The sequence below is a fragment of the Taeniopygia guttata genome, chromosome 1 (assembly GCF_048771995.1).
Source record: "Taeniopygia guttata chromosome 1, bTaeGut7.mat, whole genome shotgun sequence".
Classification (NCBI taxonomy): Eukaryota; Metazoa; Chordata; class Aves; order Passeriformes; family Estrildidae; genus Taeniopygia; species Taeniopygia guttata.
The window spans coordinates 18,515,634-18,538,006 of NC_133024.1; the positions used below are offsets into that span (position 1 = coordinate 18,515,634).

Genomic DNA, 22,373 nt, shown 5'->3' on the forward strand with positions numbered 1-22,373 from the left:
ATAAAAATTCATTTTAAAATCTGCACCCTACGTTCTAGAGACGAAATCTCTTGTCTGGTTTTCTGCAGAGGAATTCCAAGCCAAGCCTGTAACATAACCAGTGCTATTTTCACGGTTTGAAAGGTTTTTAAAAGCAACAAAGCCAAAAGGAGTGTCACAAGTGGAAGACCTCCAGGCAATCCCAGTTCTCCTCCCCCAGGATAACACCAAGCCTCTGGGAAGTGACACAGCCACGTGAGGAGCCAGACTCCCAGTCTTCTGTTGGAGGAAAAGCTGCCATCTCTCATGTTCAGAGTGCTGAATCTCCCATCATTTCATACAGACAGGGCAAATATTCGGATTAAATATGGCTGAAGATAACTAAGGTCTGCAGAAGTGTTTCTGAATTCTGGGTGTTTGTTTTTTCTTTAATTTAATTTAAGTCAAACTGGTGTGGAAGTCAGAAACTGTCTTCAACTTCCTACAGCCAAGCAAAGTAGGAGTTTTGGCTTGGAGAAGGAGCCTTGGAATCCTGTGAAGAGCTGAAAACCAAATGCTGCCATGGGGTAAATGAAACATGCATGTGAACTCATGTGCCAATTGCTGCACTGTGTGGTAAATGTGGCTTCATTCAAATCAGGAAGAACAAACCCAAGATAGGGTAACCAGAAGATTAAGATTTGCAGGAACTGTGCAGATAAGGAAAACAAAAGAAAAAGGAGACACTAGAATTTTGCCCAAGCCCTAAGGGATGAGACAAAGCTCCTAAAGGAAAGGTCCCGTGCAGTTCTGACTCCTAAGAGGTGTAGGACAAGTGTGACAAAAGCATGGAAAGGCCAAAAGACACCATGTGTCCCATCCTGTGCCACAGCATCAGGGCAGAAATCTTGGGGCCCTTTGAAGGACATGGATCAGAGTGGATAGCTAAAATCTACAGTACAGTGGCTGTGAGGGAAATCCACATTAGGATGCCTTTCACTTCCATGGGGAAAATTGAACACCAACCAGAGAACAGGAATTGTGGGGGATACACTCATGTTTTCATGGATATCACTTGGTTAATTAACTAAAAGGTACTCACAGGGCACCTTTACATTTCAAAGACTTCTGTGCAGTCTCTCATTATTTGCCAGGAATGAAGATAAACTTCAAAATTTACAGACACACAAGGCTATTTTTTTTCACCACAGTCTGAGGATTTTGCTTTCCTTCTTATCTTACATAGTTAAGGTTTTTAAAATAGTTTCCAATGAGGCTTCAAATATTCTCCCAAGGATTTTATCTTTGCTGCTCACAAAATGCCTCAGAACCCTCAGCCATTAGCACTGGTAACACAAAGCAGCACTTGGAAATATTGTAAAGCACATACCAGGGATCTCCTGACCAGGTGTGGATGACTGAGGAGCTAAGGAAGAAGGAAGATTTAGTCCAGAAGTCCATGTGACCACAGTCTCAACCCAAAATTTCTCAGAAGCAAGGCAGAGTGAGTGGAGGAAGGAGCTCTGAGCTGTGGGAATTCCAGATGGACCTGATCAACTCAGCTGGCATGTGCAGCACAAACTGGAAAGAGGAAGACATTCCATGCAGGAGATGTTACTGGGAAGATGCTCCTGCATCTCAAAAATTATTTTTTCTGAAGGTGATGAACAGCAGCGGTTCTTGCTAAGTCACCTCTTTTGGACTCCTCACTCTGGTTTTAAACACTGGGTTTCACTCTGGGAAGAACATTTTCCACAACTGGAAAATCCTAAGAAGTTCCTATCCCCAGCATTTAGCTAGGTGATATTTCTAAGCACATTCCTGTGAGAAAAAAAACAAAAAACATATTGAAGAGCATATTTGTGAGGCAGAGGAGTTGGAGGATGACTGGAGAAAGGAAGGAGGAACAGTGATAGATCCTGGCTAGTGACATCCTGGCAGGTGGCATTTACTATTTCCTTCTTTCCGAAACAGCCCACTTATTATTGCTCCAATAATCCCAATAGCACCATTCCAGATAAACATCATCTCAGCAACTCAATTTTTGGACAAAGTATGGATTCTGGATCTCAGTGTTTATGTTGAAATTTCAGAACAACTCAACTTTATCCCAGGTTATTACAGCTTTGCTGTGAGCACAATGAGACAAATTAAATGGTTTTAGAGACACCTCTAAAAATTCAATTCAATTCAATTCAATTCAATTCAATTCAATTCAATTCAATTCTAGTCAATTCTATTCTATTCCACTTGCTTCTCACACAAAAATTTGGCCTATCAAGTTTCAGAGCCCAATACTGAAGTTTTATTATTGTCATGCAAGGGTGGCTCAATATTCACTTTATATGTGATGGCAGTTAAAGCCCATGGGGGTGAAATCACTTTTTGAAGCATCTACTGCATCCAGGTTCTATGATTCCAAATTTCCATTAAAAACCAGTACAGGACTGAACAAAAACCCACAAGGAGACTTTTGGTAATTAAACATTCATAAGATCCAATTTTTACATCCCAGTATTTTATTTTTAAGTACCTAATTATCTGTTTGTAAAAGCCTTGAAAGAAATAAAATGCCACATATGGAAAAGTAGCAAAAGTAATTATGCCATTCTGGACAGACATTGCCTTGGAAGGGTGGGGTGTGGCTCTGGAAAGCACAAATTCCACATGGGCAAAAGGGGAAGGAGACAAGAGCTCCTCCATCAGCTGAAGCACAAGGGATCCCTTCAACTGATTTCAAATTTACAGCCACCTTATGTCCTCACTTTAAGTCAGAAACTAAATGCTACCAAACCATTTTGGAAAGAGAAGCTGACACTGAAAACATAATTATGAAATTCTGGTTTAAATACCTTTAACACAGTATTTGTTCCCATAACAAACCATATTCATGGACAGTTTGGACAGAAATCTGCATAAAAATCCTCAAAAGGAACAATGTTTCCCAAAAGTAACTTTTGTTACATGAACCGCAAATGATAGGCTAATGCTAATATGGAAACACTCTCCTGGATTCTTCAGAATTATTCCTGAGGCGGGAGAGAGAGAAAGGCAGCAGGAGCAGCCACCTGAGGATACATTTCTGAAGGGAAACATTCCCTCCTTTGAGCACTGAGCACTATCTTCATGCAAGCTAAACCAGCAGATGCCAGCATCCAGCTGAGGGAATCCAGGCATTGCTTCCCTGGATCACGCGCCAAATGGAGCCCTTGGAACAAGCTCCTGCTCCTTTCCCAAAGATGTTTTGCCCTTGAAAGCACAACAAGCACTGCTAAGTCAGCCATTTCCAACCAGGAATTAGAGAAGTTTCAGGAGACCTATTAAAATGCAAGGCATTACCATCTCCTTCCCTTCCCTCCATCCTTTAACTCAAGTTAAATTCTGCCTAATGTTTCCCCAGCACCATTATCCCACTGGCAAAACAAGTAAATGCTTCCTCTTGCTCCCTCCTCTCCCGACTCCCTGCACTGCCACAAAGAAACTTCTGCTCTCTCACACTGTGGTGACAATTTTCTTGCTGGGGGAATGAGAAATGGAAAAGAAAAAAGGAGGAGGAGAAAAAGAAGAAGGGGAGAAGAGCTCCATATAGCATTCTCGAACTCAGTGATTCCATCTGATTCTCACAACCTACCATCTCCTGGGCAGCACTGGAATGATTAGGAGCTGTCCTCTGCTCTTTCCACACAGGAGATGCAGAACAGCTTCCCCAGGAGCTCCCTCAAACTCATTCTCCAGGTGGACACCCAGGTGAGTGCTTCTTCAGAAGCAAGTTTGGGCAAGATCCTAAAATAATCCTGATTTAAGGTCGATGCACCCTGGCTTATGAAGAGGCAACTTGTAAGGAAAAAAGTGCCTGGAGTACCTTCATTAGGCACAGCTCTCCTCCAGGCATCTGCTGATCCGAGCTGACAGGGATGTGGAGAACACCTGGGGACTGCTGCGAAAATAACCAGAGCTGCACCGGCGCACACGCGTTTGTGCACGTGAAGAAACTCCCTGGCCAGGCAGAGGGAAAACAGCTGGTGTAAAACGCAGGACATGGACACCAGGGAGTGGGCAAGGCAGCACAGAATCCTGGGGTTTTGGACCAAAACATCCCCAACCACAATTTGGTTTTTAGCGACAGAAAGCCAAAGCGTATAGAAACTGAGATCAGCACAGCTGAAGGAGTGAACTGCAGGCTCTGGGTCCTCAGACACCTGTGTGGGTCCAGGCAGCACGGTCCTACAAACCCCTGACATGAAGGATTCAAGGGAAGGATATCCTGATACCACACTGTCCTTTTCTCCTTCACATCTCCTGCTCCTGAGCTGCCCCAGCTCTTCACCTGGGAACTGGGGCAGGATAGAGGCCAGCAGACATTCGATGCTCCTGCTGCCCACACTGCAAATTAAGAACTCCAAGCTTAAAGGATGTTAAACCATTACATTTTAAATGGGAAACTTTTCCTCCAAAATCTTCCTCTTTTCCTCCAACTTATTCCTAACTGAGACACTGACCTCTCCATAAGCTTCAGCCAGCTGAAAATAAACTTGTTCCTTCCCAGCTGTGCTTCACAAATGCCTTGGGAAAAGGCCACAGAGCCTGAAGGGTCTGCAAACCCAAGGTCTGATGTTCATCTCTATGGATTTTAAAAATAAAAATAGCTGGTCTTTAAAAGATAGAAATTTAGTTCCAAGTAGTAAATGGAACAAGTTCTGTTGGTGTTTTATTCTGATCTTTTCTAGATGAATGGATATTCCAGAAGGAATTGTGGGATTCAACTACAGAAAAACAAAGAAAAGTGTTTAGATGAGAAACTGGATTTGGAGCAGAAAATTCTTTAGACAAGAACTATCTACACTCCAACTGGGATGCAGTATCTTAAAATAAATACTCTCCTCCAGCAATATTTTCCAGAACAATTCCTTCATATTAAGAACATATACTAGTTAAGTTCCTACTTAATTGTAATATTTATTCTCTAAGACTTGCTTCTAACCTGAGCAATTCCTTGCATAAACATGGACAGAAAATATTTTGGGGTCTTCAGGCCCTACCTAAAACCAGTTTTAAGTGCACCACAAGGCTGGCTCTGGACTCTGTACTTTAGGCAAGCAGCTGAGAAGCATCAAATCCAGGCAAAAGCACAGAGCTGCTTGAAGACATCTTAAACACATTTCATGTAGGACACTTTTTCTGCTCCTCTAGTTTTCAAAAGGTAATGCTAAAAAACCCTTTGCTCTTCCTGGAATCTGGAACCAGGCAGGCAAAACCAGATCTCAAATCTCTGCCTTGCTCTAAGCCATGCAAGGCTTTCACAGACTAAACAATCAAATTTAAAATATCAGCCATACAATCCCCCAGGGAAATTTTTCTCTAGATGGCAGGATTTACTGGAGGCAATGTGTAGTAAGTCACACAAGGCTCCTTTTGAGTTTCCTAATATCTCTCTTGCATTTTTAAGTGAAAATGTAAAATTCCCAAGGCCAAGGAATTTATTTTTAACTGTAAATTACTCACTGTGACAGCAGAGAGTCCACCAAGCCTAGAAACAGAGGCAACCTATGAGCCTTCTGCATTTCACCAGAGGGGGGTGGAAATATTTTAACACCAAGATTGGAAAAGCTTTTATCACTAGGAAAAGCTTTTTTCAAGTCTGCTGTTGCACTACAGCATCCAAATAAAGAGGTCAATTTTATGGGACACGAGTGTTTGATCTGCCTAGTGTTTATGCAGTATCAGGGAAAAAACCCATCCTCTTCCCCAAGTCACATTGTGGTTTAAGAGCAACTAGAAATAAAAATTAAAAAGTGGAAGAGAATTATGGTCACGATTGTACAGTGGTGGAGAAAAGCCACTCTGATGACTGCCCAGTAAAAAAAGACGAAAGATAACGGCTAGGGAAGAAAAATGCGAGGCTGGAAGAACAGAAAGAATGGGAATATAATTATGATTTGAATACATAAATATTTAATATTAAGGACAGCTGGAAAAGCTGAGAAGAAATTACAAGAACCAGCGAATAAGTCCAGCAGTGAGAGATAGGAATAGACCAACCCTGTGAAAACCTCTTTGTAAAGCATTTCAAGGTCAGGAAAAAAAAAAGGAAAAAACCAAAAAGATTGGGATTTCCTTGCAATGATATTCCAACTGTCTTCAGCCACCAGCCCCTCCTCCTGCTGTGTCCAGCTGCTGCTGAAGGATTCACTTCTGGCTTCATCTCAAACAGCAGCACCAGCTCAGCTTGAGGAAAGCCATCCTAGGTTTGATGTGGACACAAGCGACTTTTCAGCCATTTTGAGTGAGCCAAGGACAAAATACCCAAAAACTGCTGCAGAATCAAGTAAGGGGAAGGGGAAAAAACAGTGAGGTACTATAGACAAGACAAAGAAGGCCGCAAACCTTCTAGCATGAACATCTGCCTACTGCTGCCGAGAAAAGTCAGAAAGGAGTCAGAACTTCCTTTAAAAGAGAATGTTCTCCATCTCCATCTTACCAAAAGAGAATGTTTACCACTCAGACATCCACTGGATGAGTCCACCACCCAGCCAGTTCAGATTTCTCTACCAAGCCTTCCTTCCATCAGGCCATTCAAAAAAATCCTCCAGTCACCGACACCAAGGGTTCTCACAGCCAATTCTGTACCAGCAGAGGAGGACAGGAATGAGTATTTTCTACTCACAGAAAAGGCAACATCTCCATTAAAAAAAGGAAGCTGCAGAGAAACACTGCTGCACTCACATTATTCCAATGCTGTCTGCCCACTCCTGTGCAGCTCCAGGACTGAGGTCCGAACCTGCTAACAGGAATTCTCTTTTCCCAACTCCAACAGCAGATACCTAAAGCCCACACTGACAGGAAATCTTGCCAATCCTGCATCAGCCACTGCTTGGAGCTTTGCCATGGATGCTGCACCCTTCAATGGCCCCTCTCCTTTTAGCTACATACCTATTCTAGCTTTAATCCCCCTTCTCTTTGTCTTGCACATAGCAAGAACATTATGAAAATTAACTTGCTGTATCTCAAACCTAGACAGGGGCATAGACAGGAAGCACAGCAGGAAGCATTTAGTGGAATGGAATAAACTGGCCCCTGCATTAATTACAGAAATGCTGGAGTGGGTAGTTTTTTTCTGCAGCAATTGCTGATTGCTCCTGAAGAAGCAAACCATTAAAGGAAAGTCACTTAGCAGAATAAATGGCACTCGTCTATATGGTGCAAATGTTAATAATACAGAGGTTTAAAGGGTCACAATTCAAGACAAAGAAAAGACCAACTGAAAGTGAAGACATTTTCCCATTAGCAGGTTTAGCTGCCCCTTCCTGGTTCTGCCTGAAGACAAAATACTGCACATCAGTATTGCTCCAGTATTTCTTCCAAACTCTTTCAATTCTGGGCAAGTATGCTTTAGAGTTAAAGCAAAGCCTTAATTCTGTGTGTTGGTAACACCTACACATGTCTGGATGAGAGAACACTACGAGCCTGTGAATCTCGGAATAGCTGGGTGCCATCTCCAGGGGATACTGCCAGCTGCTCATGGCATGGAGACTCTTCCAAGTGAGCCCCAAAATCCCTGCTCCTTCAAAGGGCAGCAGCTGCCATGGTGACACCAGCACATGCCCATGCTGGTTTACAGGTCCAGCAGAAAGGACACACAAACTAGAGGGAAAAAAACAGGCACGTTACACCCTCACTATAAGAAGTTAAATTAATTAAATGCACTATTGTGCTGGACAGATGAATAAGGACTTCCTTCCCAAAGCTCCTTTTTGCCAGACCCAACAGGAGGTAGCAGAAGCAAGCAAGGGGCTTGACAACTTGGAGCTCCCACCATATTTATTTACATTAAGTTTCATACAATACTTGCTTCCCAGATTATCTTTTTTTTTGTGATGCACTAGGTTTCATTTGGATAAGAATTAAAAAGTACTGAAACACACAAAACATCACTTTTTCCACTTAATATCACCCAAATATTCCAGAGCATGGTTTGAACATTAAAGGAAAATGTCTGACATAAAATAATTGATGGAATTGTTCACTGTCCCTGGGCCTTTCATAATATTAGAGCCAGAAGAATTCGGTTTATGCTGAGGGGAAAACAAAGAATTCATTTAGCTTGTCAACTTTTGTGAGCTCAGTAAATAAATCAAGCAAAGAGACCTGAAAAAATTGACTTTCACTGCAAGTCCACTTTTTGGCTGCTGTTTGTTTGCCAAGACACACATTTTTCATTTAAACTACTTCCATAAATAATTTATACTAATGTGTCAAACCCATCACCGTTTTGATGATATCTGTTAATTTTCAAAACAGTGCTTTTACAGACGCTCAGGAGCATCTAGGTTGGAAAAGACCTCCAAGATCATCAAGTCCTTGATCAGCCAAGGCTTGCACCCAATGATCTCGGGGGTCTTTTCACTGCTTCATAGTGGGAAAGACGGATCAGCATTTCCATGCCTGTTCAGAAACATTCATGTATCACAAGGTTACTGTTCTTACAGGTTACAGGACTCACAGGTAAATTTTGGAGGTTGACTTGAAAAATCTGATGGTGCTCATGTTGAGGCAGCAATGTGTGGGTTTTTCTGAGCCACGTTTCAAAGCACTGAAGGGTTTAGTTGGATTGCTCTGATTGGCTGGCTTGGGGTTTTATAATCATTAGTGTACACAACAGGTACTTGTATACGCATGAACACAACAAAATGCCTTTAAACATCTGGGCTAAATTAGCAGGTAACTAAAAGGCAGCTCTTTCCTCACAGACTGATTACAGGAGACAGATTTTTAACCATCACTGAAGCTGAGAAAAATGGCTGTTGGCTCTGATAATTCCCAGATGCCACATCATCTGCTAAGGTGGGCTCAGATGAGCTTCCCTGCCTTTGTTTCTCCATTAGTCCCACTTACAGCTCCAGCAAAAGCTTTCAGGCATCTGCTTTCCAGAACCTGGATCCTATGCCAGGTACCACCACCACCCCAAGAGCTGCAGATAGAAAATCCATTATGTCACATCAAGAAAAAGATGATAATTTTCCTTCCAACTCACAGATTACTTCTGAGATGCAGAGAGAACAGCACAGCAGAGTTCAGAAAGGCACAGCTACTCCCCCTTTCAAGAACAGACACAGCTCCTTCAGAGGCTTCCACAAATAGACAGGGATCAAAAAGCACTGTGAGAACAGGCACCACAAACACTGATGTCTTTTTCTCTGTGCTTCTTCCACACGTTGCTGTAGGAAGGGATTTTTCAGCGATGGAGAAGAGAAAGAAGAGAAATGGTGGAGCTCAAGATCTTCAGGACACCGAGGAAGGATCAGACACCAAGCACACTGCACTATGAAAGAATCCCAGAACACTTTGGGTGGGAAGGGACCTGTCACCAACAAAGATACTAAACAGTGCTGATCCCATGACTGACCCCTGAGGAACACAGGTGAAGACTGAGGCAAAGAAAGTCACTGAGTGCTTCAGCCTTCTCTGTATCCTGGGTAACCAGGCCTCCTGTTTCCTTCTGGAGAGACACCATACTCTTCCTGGTCCTCCTTTACTGCTACAGAAGCTTTTCTTGCTGCCCCTGATGAGTGGCCAGGTTTAATTCTATCAGGGCTTTGGGTTTCCTAACCTGATCTCTGGCTGCTCAGGAATTTCTCTGCATTCCTTCCGGGCAACCTGCCTCTACTTCCACCCTTCCATTTGGGGCTTGAGGTTGTCCAGGAGTTCTTTGTTCACCCATGCAGCCCTCCTGGTGGTTCCTGCCTGACTACCCCTTTGTTGGGATGCATTGTTGATATTCCACTTCCAGATGTGAAGCCCATGTTTAGAAACTCATGGAAAATTCATACAGTGCAAACAGAACCCCAAATATCTGAAGTCCCAGCCACAGGAAAACCACAAAATTAGGAAATTACCCGGAGGGGAGGAGATAAGTTTTTAAACCACCAGTGCAACAAGGTAATAGCTCTCTGGAGTTTGTGAAACCCTTAGAAACAAGGGAGTTTCAGGCAGCACAGGGATGAGCCTGTGCGTGCTGTGAGCAGTGCTACACCAGCCCCTTGTCACACACAGAGCACCTGCAGCTCCCCAGTTATCTAATGAGACTCATCACACTGCTCAGCAGTGCCTGTACCAACGTCGTTATGCAACAGAACAGCTCATTAGTGCTTTCCAGTTATACCTCTAAAGTTATTACACTGCACTTATCAGTGGGTTTTCAATATTAAAAATCTCAGCTCCTGATGAAAAAAAAAAAGAAAATGCAACTGGTTCTAATTTCCTTCAAGATCTTATGCAGAAATGCTGGCACAGAGGGACAACAAGGAGTTCTTTTGCTTTCTGTACACGTTGGTGCCCTTCAGATCTGTTCGCCAATGAAAGCTGCAGTAGAAACTCACGTGACGAACAAATATTTCTGTTGCAGTGCCCCAGCATTCACTTCTGCCCACTCAATTAAAAAAAAAAAATCCATTTATTAAGAAATAGAGATGTTCCTGTGCAAAGCAGTACTAAAGAAGTTATTAATATTTAAATATGTGTCACATTTACTGTGAGCTACCCCAATGTAGGTGATGTATCCACTCCCTGAGGTGACCCAGAAATCAGAATTCCTTAAACTTGGGGTATTAGGACTGATGAAAATCACCTGATAAAACCAGATGAAAGGCAGAAAGAAACATACTTCCCCACACACAATAGCTCTATCTAATCCCTCAGCACTCAGAGCTCTCCCTGCCTTTTTAGCAAAGATTAGCATATTTAAAACTGCTAAACTCTGTATAATCTTCAATCATTGAGAAAAGTAATTCAATTAAGGAGAGTGTTGGTGAAGTTGCCTTCTCCTAGCCAGCCAGTGCTGTATCCCTCTAAAAGCTAATAAAAATAGAGATGGAAAGAGAGGCGAAGATTCTTCTGGCTGGGCACAGATGATGCTGCAGGCTCATGATGCACCTACAGCACATGCAGCAAGTCCCCAGGCTGGGCCTGGGAGGGGCATGGGGGACACAAGCCCCAGAGACAAGGAGATTTGGGGGACTGAGGAGCGAGGAAAATCAGCATCTTAGCAGGGGAAAGAGCATCTGCAGCTAGTGCTGAACGGCACGAGGCAGAGACACTGCAGTCCATGCGAATGATGAGGGATACAGCACTGAACTCCCACAACATGGCTGAGGAGAGCAGAGAAAACCACACACTGCATCCTCTGGGCAATCCCACTCTCAAATGGAAATAAAACGCCCAGGGATGCTTCTAGATCTCCCATGGAAGGGCTGCAAAGCCTGCCCTGTAAGGAACTGCAGCTCAGATTTCTTCAGCCATAAAACACACATTTATTGGCGAGGATGTGTACAGCCAGCACAGGTCTGCCACCAGCCAGCTCTGGATGCTGAGGCAGCTAATGACCATCACAGCCCTTTGTACCATTTCACTTGTCATCCTGAAGTCCCTGGATGTAACAAACCCAGAGCACTCAGCCTCCCCACCAGAGCCAGAGCATATCTTTAATTATGGCCTTCCAACAGGGCAGAGAACCTTTCATCGGAACAGGAAGCAAATGCTGCAATCCAGCGCAACAGTTGCACAAAGATCTCTTGGGTTAGGAAAGCTGCTATCCTAAAAACTTTTATTTCTGCATCTCCCTTAACCTTCCAGACAAAGAACAACAAGGTGTGAGCACAGCCCACACCAGCTCCCTTTTTGCAACACCAGATTCTTCTGCAGTTTTCTCCAAATACCACGGGGGCGTTTATTCCTCCAGGAGCCACTTGGAACGAAAGCATCCTTCGGGCAGTTAAAAAAATAAAAAAATGACAGGGAATGACATCATGACAGAGACATCTGAAGAGCTTCAATCCAGGAAGGGACGTGTCTCCATCGGAGGCAGACTCACGGAGCGCCGTGTCGGAGCATGCCCACGCTGCAGCACCCGCGGGATGCGCGGACATGGAGCTGGCACAGAGTCATCGCCCAGCATCCCAGACAAAGGCAAAGGCAGGGCTGGAGCCCACCCTGCATTCCAGTCAGCTCCCACCCATCCCTAAGCCCCAGACCAGGCAGCAGTTGCAGGGCTGGGAATATTCAGTCAGGAGGATTTTGCTGTGCTGTACCCACCGAATCCCTTCTCTCCTCCCTAGGTTTGATGCTGTGACTGGGAATTATTTAAAACCTTCCAGTATAAAAACAGATGATTAGCTGAGAGGGGAAAAAAAAATCTTAGAGGAAGCAGATATCTGACATTATGTCTGCTAGAGGAGACAAGCAATCCACGTGTGAACGAAGAGCTGCTGAGATTTAAGATCTGCACCAGGTGCCACAACCTTCAATGGAGGTATTTGAAAAGCTTCGTGATATTGAAGCTCAGAAATACAAGTAAACAAGCCAAGGATTTTGCAAATGCATTGCTAATATTTCAGACTCCTGTTATCAAATACCTGGGAAAAAAAACCAACCAAACAAACAAGCAAAAAAAACCTGAAAAAAACCCCAGCATTTTCTACACATGACCCTCATCCAAAATCCTCATAAAATGGCTGTCCAAATAGCACCTTACTTAAGCAGATCAGGTGACTTACCCAAAAAATAATAAATAATCAAGTTGCACTTGAGCTCCCCAAATCCCTGATATGAGAAGAGCTGTTTCAACCCCAAAAATACAAAATAAAAAGAGAATGATTCAAGGAAGAGACTAAAGGAAATTGCAAATGTACAGGTAAATAATTTCAACAGCAGCCTTATCACCAAGCTCATCCACATCTGAGTGAGGAAACACCAAGATACAAGTAATTTGGCCAAAAAATAAAACCAACTAGTATTTCATCATCTCCTACACACAGACCAAAGGTGGCCGAGGGAGCAAATACCCCGCCCCAAGACAGAAAATATTTTGCACCTATTCATTATGTCATAGATCACTCAGTATCTACCCAGGATTACACAAAGCATCTCATAAAGGAGCTTTTTTTTTTTTTTTTTTTTTTCAGAAAACTCTTCCAAGGGAAAGATTTGGAATGCAGTATTGGAGATAGAGGCCTTCCGCTAAGGAAGGAGGAGACATTGTTTAGGTTGTTTTTTTTTTTTCTTTCATTCCAAAGACAGGGAAGAAAACCTCATTGACTGAATTAAATATTCAGAGCGTCGCTCTGCCAAGACATAGCTCCATTATGGAAAAACGCTGTATTTACACAGTAAACACTGCGGATTGAGACTCGTGCCCCCCAAAAACCAGAGGAGCTGGGTCCGAATGAATCAGCAACTGTTTCTGCAGACGGGCTTTAGTGGGTGGGGGGTTAAACCAGAGCTGAACCCCCGGAGCCCCACGAGGGTGGGTGGGTGTCAGGGACTCTCATGACAGAGGCTGGGTGTCGTGAGGAGGGGGATCCCATCAGACCCCGTAAGGGTGGGTGGGTGTCGGGGAGAACGAGGAGGGGATCCCATCAGACCCCATAAGAGGGGGTGGGTGTCGGGGAGAACGAGGAGGGGATCCCATCTGACCCCATAAGAGCGGGTGGGTGTCGGGGAGAACGAAGAGGGGATCCCATCTGACCCCGTAAGGGTGGGTGGGTGTCGGGGAGAACGAGGAGGGGATCCCATCAGACCCCATAAAAGGGGATGGGTGTCGGGGAGAACGAGGAGGGGATCCCATCAGACCCCATAAGAGGGGGTGGGTGTCGGGGAGAACGAGGAGGGGATCCCATCAGACCCCATAAGAGGGGGTGGGTGTCACAGACGCTCATGAGGATGTCGGGGAGGATGAGGAGGGGGTCCCCTCGTGCCCCCACGGGTGTCGGGGCGGGGGTCCCGGCCCGCGGCGGGCGGTGACTCACCGCTCTGCTCGCCCAGGAACACCAGCTTGAATTTCCGCAGCGGGTTCCCGAAGTCCCCGCCCGACGACATGATGGAGGAGCCGCCGCCGCCGCCCCGCGCTCGCTCCGCTCCCCGCGGCGGCACCCGCGACCACGACCGCTTCTCTCCGCCTCCGCCTGCTTCTTCTCCTCGTCCTCCTCCTCCCCGGCGAGGGCTGCGAGCCCCGGTGAGGTGCCGGTGCGGGTGCCGGTGCCGGTGTCGCCGCCGCCGCTTCGCCCCCCCCGCGCTCCCGGAGCCGGCGCTCCGCCCGCCCCGCGCACGCGCTGTGCGCGCTTCCCTCTGCTACGGGCCGGGAATGGTGCGGGTTGGGAGGGACGGGGGAATCATCCCGTTCCACCCCTGCCGTGGGCAGGAACGCTTTCCAACAGCACAGGCTGCTCCCATCCCCAGTGTCCCGCCTGGCCTTGGACACTGCCAGGGATCCAGGGGCAGCCGCGGCTTCTCGGGGCACCCTGTGCCAGGGCCTGCCCACCCTCCAGTCCTCAGCACCAGGGTAAGGGCTGCAAGGTGTACCCGGCTCTCACTCTCAGGGTAAGAGCGTGAGGGGGGAGCCAGCAAAGGCCTTAAAAGCTAAGGCTTCATGAATCTAACTTGTCACAGATGCTCCTTTCAGAGGAGCGTCTCCGGGGAGCAGATCCCTCACAGCAGGGTGATGTTTCCCAGGGAGGTCAGTGATCCCCACTGACATCCTTCAACAGTGGCTCAGGGCCCTCCACCTTTTCCTTTCACTATTTTTTGCCCGTTTTCCCCCACTCTGCCCTCAAAGGTCAGTGTTTTAGGAGGTTTCCAGGTGCGTCCTGGCCCCTCCTTTTTAAACCTTGACTGGGAGATTGTTCCAGAGCATCTCTGCTCTGATAGTCAGGGAAATGGCATCTGCTACATGTTTAGTTTTGAAAGCCTTTCTAATTTTGATCGTTTCATTTATACTCCCTCAATATGATTAACTGCTTCACCAAGGGCTGGGTTTTTTTCACCCAGGCATTGAAGTACCAGAGAACTAAAAAAAGGAAAATGTGTTTTTAATCAGGTGATTAAATTTAAACAATTTAATAAATTTTAAATAAATTTAAATTTATTAAATTTTAATAGATATGAGCAGAATCTCCATCCAGCTCTGCACCTGGCATCTGGGAGTGCTTCCACACAGGTTGTGTGGCTGCTCTTCTGCTGGGACAAAGGGAATCCACCCTGGCCTGACGTGATCTCAAATATTAAATGCAGATATTGTCCTTGCTTTTGTGTCAGGGTTCATTCCAGGATCCTTCCCATGGTTCCCAGGGAAAACAACAACTGAAGTCAGAGGAGGAGATGCGCGAAACAGAGGTTTTCTCCTAAGGTCTGTTTGAACTTGATTGTTTTCACTGTTTCTGTTTGAACTTGATTGTTTTCATCACTGGATGAATCTGAAAAGAAGTGGAAGCAAGGCATGGGAAGCCTTAAAAAGGAGAAAGAGCTTCCTGGAGTTTTTAAGTGTGGTGCAGAAAAAGGAAGTCATCGAGTCCCATCAGCTTCTCCATATAAATGTCACAAAAAGGTTTGGAAGTTGTGCTCCTGCAGCAGGGATGTGAAATGATGCAAAAGGCAAAGAAAGGCACATTCCAGCTGAAAATAAGGACCGTGTCCTAACGGAGAGGGTGCTCAGCCACCAGAACAAGCTGCCAAGAGCAGCACTATCTTTGTATCGGGGGAAATCGAGAGGAGCCTTTGTGAGAAAGATGCTTTCACAGAGAGAGGAGTGATCTGCTTCCATAAAACCATAAGTCACTGGAAACCTATAGACTGTGATGTGCAGGAGAGTGAATTCCATTATTTAACAATCCCTTTTGGCCTTAAAATGTATCCATCTATGGTAGATGTCAGAGATGTTCCTCAGTGGAGAGGTGGACTCGTTTCTCATGCAGACACAGAGGACACCAACAATCCCTGCAATCTGCTACTGCCCTACCCCAAACTCAGCCTGGGGCAACGCTCCCTCCTCAGCCACATTTTGGGGGTGGAGGAAAGGTGAGTCCCCAGGAGGGACAGAAGGAATTAAGGGGTGCAGTTCCACTCCATGGGCACACAGAATTGGAGGGCAGGGAATTAGGAGTCATCCTCAACCCGCTCTTAATCGTGGTGCTCATCCCAGCTTCTCCTACAAACACAGGACCAGCGAGTCCCCCCCAGTCACAGCAGCCCCTCCTCAATTTCCTCTGGGGCTTCAAAGATCATGGGAGGAGAAGCGCAAGTTTTGTGGAGTGTTAGTGCAGCCTTAACCCAGCTCAGATTCCCACATGATCCTTACACGAGCCTCATTCCCAGGCTGGCCCTGCCTGGGGCTCACCAGGTGGGATCAAAGGGCAGGAAAACATCCACGTGTGCAGTTCTGTCATGTCCTGGGAGCAGCTTGGAGCGTGTCCCCTTGCACTGTGGAGCAAAGGTGCTGTGGATCCCCTCTGCTCTCTCCATGTGCTGGGCAGGTGGAGACACAAAACTTGTCCTTTCACAGTTTTTCTGTCCCTTCCATGCAGCAGCACAGAAGGGATGGACAGCGAGGGTGTCCAGTGTGTGTCTGGAGCTCCAGGCACTGAGAAATGCAGGACAGGGCTGGGTCACAGAGCAGGACGTGAACTTGCCACGTGGATGAGTTCCAGGGAGAAAGTCCATTGGGAGCTCTGACAGCTCCAGCAAGAGCAATTGGAGCAGCCATCAGTCAGCAGATTGGGAAATCCTGACTCAAAATCCAGCTCCCAGGCAGGGAACAGCTCCAAGAAGGGGGATCAGGGATGTGGGCTCCAGAGTGAGCACCTCCTATGGAAGAAGGCGGAAACTGGAGCCAGACTGGAGAGAAGGGAGCCAGGAGGAGGGAAAGGAGCCTGTGGGAAATTAAGATTTGTGTGGAAGAGGCAGTGGGACACGGGGTGGGTTTTCCTGAGCCAGCTCCAGACTGTCAGGCCTAGGGGGCAGAGGACCACAGACCCATCTCTTCCCAGGCAGGCCCCCTGCCCACCTGCTCTCCCACTGGGAATTCAGAGAGGAGGTCCCCGCCAGCCCAGCCTTCCTATGCTTAGGATTTCGAGATTGTAAATACATATATTTTTAAGCGATCCTGAAGGCCTAAGTAAATGGCCGCCGGGCCGCCCCACTCAAGGTGGCCGCTGCAGCGCGCCGGGGCGGGGCCGAGCGCCGCCCTGCGACGTGGCCATGCCACGCTCAGCATGGCCGCCGCGCCTGATGGACGTGGCTGGGGACCAATCAGAGTGCGGGACGGGCGGGGGGCGGGACGCGCGGTGACAGGTGCGGGGCAGGCTGCGCTGTGCGGCCGCTGCCGCGTGTGGGCAGGCGGGAACGAGGTGTCCGCCATTACTGCCCGCGTCCCCGCGCCCTCCCCGCTGCCTCCTTAAGGACGCCGGGGCCCCGCAAGTTCCGCGGGTTGTCCAGAAGTTGTTGCCTACGGCAGTTCGCGGTGGGCGGAGCGGGGCGCTGTCCGGAAATTAGAATTCCCGGGAGGCATCGGTGGGCGGAACGCGGGGAGGGAGCCGCGGGACGGGGGGAGCTGAATGGGGGCGTACCGAGGCACTGAGGGGGAGTGCTTTGAGCGACGGACCGTGGTCCCGGATGATGGCGGCGGTGCCGAAGGTAGCGGGATGGCCACGGGGAAGGGGAGTGGGGATGGGGAAGGACGCGGGGACAGAGGGAAGGGAAGGAACAGGAACGGAGAGTAGCCTTGGTCCTTGGCACAGCTGAGGCAGCCCCAGCCTTGCTGCTAGAGGCCCTGATCCGACCCTGGTTTGGTTTCGGAAGGAAGTGTGGGGGTGAGCCTGAGCGGTCCAGACCTTCAGATCGTGACCTGGGTCTGTCTTGGTGCTCCTGGACCAGGGGCTGAGACACCCACACACCCCTGCTGCCCATCCTCACACACCCAACTCGATTACAACCCTCGACTCCGTGGTCCCTGTCGGATCCCTGTCCCTCTACACTGGGACATTTGGGACATCGGTGTTTATCCCCCTGGTTTGGCGACAGCAAAGCTCTTTGCCGGATGGATGAGTGTTTTCCTCCATCCGTTTGGAGGCGGGACAAGCACGAGGGTTGTTCATGGACTATCCAACCATGTCCCTGGGAGCGGTGTCCAAACACTCCTGGAGCTCTGTCAGGCTGGAGCTGTGCCCGTTCCCTGGGGAGCCTGGGCAGTGCCCAGCACCCCTGAGAGAAGAATCTTTATCTGATATCCATCCTAAACCTCCCCTGGCACAGCTCCAGCCCTTCCCCGGTGTCCTATCCTAGAGGTGTAGTAACCTGGTGAAAATTCCCAACGGATCTTCCACCCTGCCATGTTTTAACCCTTGCAGGTGCTGTGCTTGGAGAAGGGAGTGTTGCTCAGGCAGGTGTTGGCCCTCAGCAGGTGAGAAAACATATGTGACCAAAAAAATGGCCTTTTTTTATTCTTTTTTACTTTTTTTTTTTTGCCAAATCTTCTATTAGTGGAGGTAAGGCTTTGAGCTGGGAGCTGAAAGGGCTGTAGGATGGGGATAAGGCCACGCCTTTGTAAAAGGACATTGGCCACACGTTTTTCATAAGTGAGGGAAATCAGAGTTATTAATTATTATATTGTTTCCTACAGACTTTTTAATCATTATTTTGTTTCCTACAGAGCAGCAACAGCCAGAGAAAACCGTCTGTGTGCTGCAGGTAAGGTCTGTTGTCAATCTAGCTTTGAGGCAAAAAACTCACTTCCCTCAAATAAATATTAAACATTGGAGCATGCTTGTTTTGTTTTGGGGTGGTTTTTTTTTTAGCCAACTTTGGGCTGGTTAAATAACCAGAGCAGATGCTCTGCCACTTCCATGTAGTTTTTTCCCAATATTTTCTTATTTTTGCCCTCTTCTTGGCTAAGCAGGTGGCACCAGCTGTGGTGTAATGTGACCATAATTTGGGGCTCTCAGAGCACCTGTAGATGTTTGTTTGCAGCTGGAAACACATTTGCTCTGCTCTCATTTTCAGGTGATGCACTCCTGGGTTGCCACAGATCCTACAGGTCCCGACCTACCCATGGAATTGGGAAGTTTAAATACCTGCTCCCAAAGGAGGTAGGCAGAAGGAGTTCCCTCTATGCTTGCTTTCCCAAGGTAATCCTGAAACATGTGGATGCCCCATCTCAGAAAGCCAGGCTGGAGGTTTCTCCAGGGTTTGGAGAAACCTGGAATAGTGGAAGGTGTGCCTGCCCATGGAAGGGGGTTGGAATAGGATGAGATTTAAGGTTCCTTCCAATCCTAACTATTTCATGACTCCATGAAGTACTCACTCACCACACTGCAGAAATGCTTCCTTTTGTCCAGTATGTTCCTGTGGGAGTGAGTGAGTAGCTTTGGAATCTCATGACACTGAATTTAACACCTGAACCATTCCAGAATTTTGTGAGCAGCTCTTACTTGCATGTGACCTTTTCACACTCCCTGAGATGTGGAAGGAGGAAAGAAGTCAGCTGCCTTTTAGGCAGGAACTGAAATAAACCAGCACGTTTATTTCTACTGGTTTTACTCCTTTTTTTCTTCCTCTGGAAGAAATTAATCACAGCCTGAGTGTGTTTTCTGTGTGAGGCCATCCAAGAGCTGAACCTTTATCCCTAGCAGTGTCCAAAACAGATACCCTCTATTTTATTTGGTTGTATTTTCTTTTGGAAAACAGGTTCCAAAGAGGAGAAAGGAAAAAGTGCAGATGAAAGAGATCAGTGCTGGCACTGAGTACCAGTATGGAGACATCAACATCCAGATGACTTCCTATGATGTGTGCCTGGTGGAGCATTTTGCTCAGTACGTCCACAGACTCTGCAACCGTCTCTCCATCCAGGTCAATGAGAGGTATGAGGAAATCTGTCCCTCTGGATTATGACCCCCTGCACATCAGGCCACACTCCAGTCTCCCTGAGGGATTCCCATCTGGATGGCAATCCAAACCTCTCACCTGCCCTGTGTTCTTCTTTTGTGTATCTGTACAATTCTGGATGCTTTATTTAGAAGCATTGAATTTTTCAGGCGCTGACTTGAGCAGATTCCAAGGAAAAAAAATGGCTGTAACATCTCCTTCCTCTGAGGAAAAGGCTTTAAGCCTGTGGGTGCAGAGCCTGGGAATTGCTGACATTTGCTGCTGGTTTTCCTTCATGGTTTGTGATACAGGCTCTGCATGCCACCCTGCTTATCCAAAGTGGAGTGAGCTTGGGAAAGCCCTGAAGGTGCTGGGTGAACTTCCTGCTACTACAATTGAGGAGGATAGGATGCTTCAGGAGCACCCTAGTTCTCCAAAACAGGTGTATTCCAACTGACTGTAATGCCTGAGGAATGTCAGGCAGCACCTTGGTGCCTGAAGTGCTCCCAGGGAGCTGCAAGCACTGGGAAAAGCACTGAGCTGCCAGCAGGGAATAAAACCCATGGGGATTGTCTAAAATGTGTGCTTTTCACCTGTACCTCTGAGGCTGGACATGGCTCAGTGTGTAGAGAAAGAAAGGATTTGCCCTTCAGACTGGGAATTGAGGGGAAAAGGTGGGCAGTAGGATGGAGCTTGGATGTGGGAATGGGGATGAGGGAGCTGAGGTCTCTGCGTCTTGAGCAGTCTGATCCACTCCCAGTCACATTCCCATTAAATCTGAGGTGCCAACAATGTATTTTGAGTGGTGCATTGCAGCAGCAGATTTTAGCTCTGTCCCAAAAGACAAAATAAGTCAGAACTGTTGCTTTTCTTGAACTGTGAAGAAGATAAAAGTTCTCAGACTGGTGTTTGTAGCTAATCCAGGTTTTTGCTGGCAGCAGTGCTGCAGAGCTTCCTCCTTATCTCCTTCCAGCAAAACACCCGGCCTCTGCCAGGACCTGATTTGCAAGATACATCCTTTGCATAATTAATTTCCCATGAAAAGTTAATCTCCTTCCCCATTCTCTGCTGTGGAGAGAGATTCATCCCTGTAAAGTGGTGCAGATATCCTGCCTGTCCTAAGCACTGCCCTCTGGCTCCTGCAGCTATGCCATGCCCACCAGAACCAACGAGGTGCTGTTCCTGGAAGAGAAGGGATCCAAAATGCAGCTGGATGCAGTCCTTACCACCCACCAGAGGGTTGTGCAGGTAGGAGCTGGAATCCCATCACACGCTCCCCAAACCCCTCAAACATTTAACAGAATAAAGGCAATATTTGGTGTAAATGGAAGAAAAAAGTCTGGTTACGTTTTCTGCTGAGTGTTGCTCCTAAACTAGAAGCCCAGGAGGATTTCCTGGCTCTGTGTTTCAGGCAGAAGATTATTATCTATTTTCTGCTGAATAATTGATATGAAGGGTAGAAAAGTCATGTTTGGGGTCATTGGAGATAACTCACAGGGATGGATGGGATATTGGGAAGGAATTGTTCCCTGTGAGTGTGGGGAGGCCCTGGCACAGGGTGCCCAGAGAAGCTGTGGCTGCCCCTGGATCCCTGGGGGTGTTCAAGGTCAAGCTGGAACAACCTGGGAGAGTGGAAAGGGTCTCTGCCCAAGGCAGGGGTGGCACTGCATGATCTTTTAAGGTCCCTTCCAACCCAGAGTATCCTGGGATCATTCTCCTGCAGCTCTGTCATTTCTGCTTTCAGATCCGTGGTTTGAGCTCGACATTTGCCCCCATACTGCTGGAAATCATTCAGAGTAGCCAGCCTGAGGGGGTGCATCTGTTGATGAAACAGGTATGGTTACAGTTCACAATGCTTTCCCTTTAGGAAGCAGGGAAAGGGTTTGTGTGATCCTGATTTGTGTGGTATTCTCTCCCTCCACAGCACACAGAAGCTGATTTCAAGAGCCGACTGAAGTCTCGACCAGAGCTGGAAGAGCTGCTGGCAGAAATGTCATGAGGTGAGGAACAACATGCCATGCATGGGCTGTTCCAGCCTCCAGAGGGTGCTTCCATGAGCTCTGTACTGATAACTTAGTGAATTGGAAGGAAGTCCCACTATTGGCAACCAGCTTGTCTCAATAAAAATAAGTAAGGTGTTTATTTCTGACTGGTTTGTACTGGGAACAAAGGTGCCTCAATGGATTGTGGGTTTGCTTTCCTTCAGTTCTTTTTTTATTTTTTTAAACTCCTGTCTATTTTGCGTTGATAGGTGGGAATTTCTGCAGAAATCACTGGCATGAATAATGCTGTGCTGCAACAATCCCAGGAATTGTTATAACCAAATTTGATGGATGGCAGGAGAAACTGTTCCAGAAACTGTTTTGTTTGGAGGCTTTTTCTCTCCCTTTCTAAGGACCAGCTTGTGAAAAAGAGAAAGTAACTCATTAATTTACACTCTTCCCCAAACTGGGACTGTGCAAGGGTTGCTTGTGCTACCATGCCCAGCCTCTTGGTATTCCCAGCACCCACATCCCTGGGAAATAGCCTGGAACCTTCCTTCTGACAAAAGCCATGCAAAAAGCAATTTTATTTTCTTTCTCCTCACTTAATTGCCAGCAAGTGGTGGTCAGATCAGAATCCCTTTTTCTCCCATTCCTATTTTTTCTGTGGCTTCCCAGGAGATAAATCCCCTGCCCAGAAGTCCCATCCTGTGGGACATGAGCTTATCACTGCTGGGAAAAGCCTTAGGA

General features: G+C 47.0%; 2 protein-coding genes across 3 annotated transcripts in view; one reads left to right on the forward strand and one right to left on the reverse strand.

Annotated features, from left to right (window-relative positions):
• The window catches only part of RAB6A (RAB6A, member RAS oncogene family), a 42,221-nt gene extending 28,155 nt beyond the window's left edge, over positions 1-14,066 (reverse strand). For both annotated transcript variants that reach the window (NM_001402576.1, NM_001402577.1), the window contains 1 exon segment: positions 13,758-14,066. In NM_001402576.1, the coding sequence (NP_001389505.1) occupies positions 13,758-13,827 (70 nt within the window). In that variant the 5' untranslated portion in view covers positions 13,828-14,066.
• Positions 14,067-17,108: 3,042 nt separating this feature from the next.
• On the forward strand, positions 17,109-21,783 carry MRPL48 (mitochondrial ribosomal protein L48). Its single transcript, XM_002189104.7, has 8 exons — positions 17,109-17,415; positions 18,129-18,181; positions 18,431-18,468; positions 18,781-18,866; positions 19,465-19,637; positions 20,787-20,889; positions 21,386-21,475; positions 21,566-21,783. Exons 1-8 carry the CDS (start codon positions 17,395-17,397, stop codon positions 21,638-21,640), a joined length of 639 nt encoding a protein of 212 aa, XP_002189140.4. The 5' UTR covers positions 17,109-17,394; the 3' UTR covers positions 21,641-21,783.
• Positions 21,784-22,373: the final 590 nt, after the last annotated feature.

Bases quoted from the DNA above. Each gene is read 5' to 3' on its own strand.
- MRPL48 (XM_002189104.7), top strand. From the start codon at position 17,395: ATGATGGCGGCGGTGCCGAAG. The intron at 18,867-19,464 runs GTAGGCAGAAGG...TTTGGAAAACAG, and splicing joins AATACCTGCTCCCAAAGGAG to GTTCCAAAGAGGAGAAAGGA. The intron at 21,476-21,565 runs GTATGGTTACAG...CTCCCTCCACAG, and splicing joins TGCATCTGTTGATGAAACAG to CACACAGAAGCTGATTTCAA.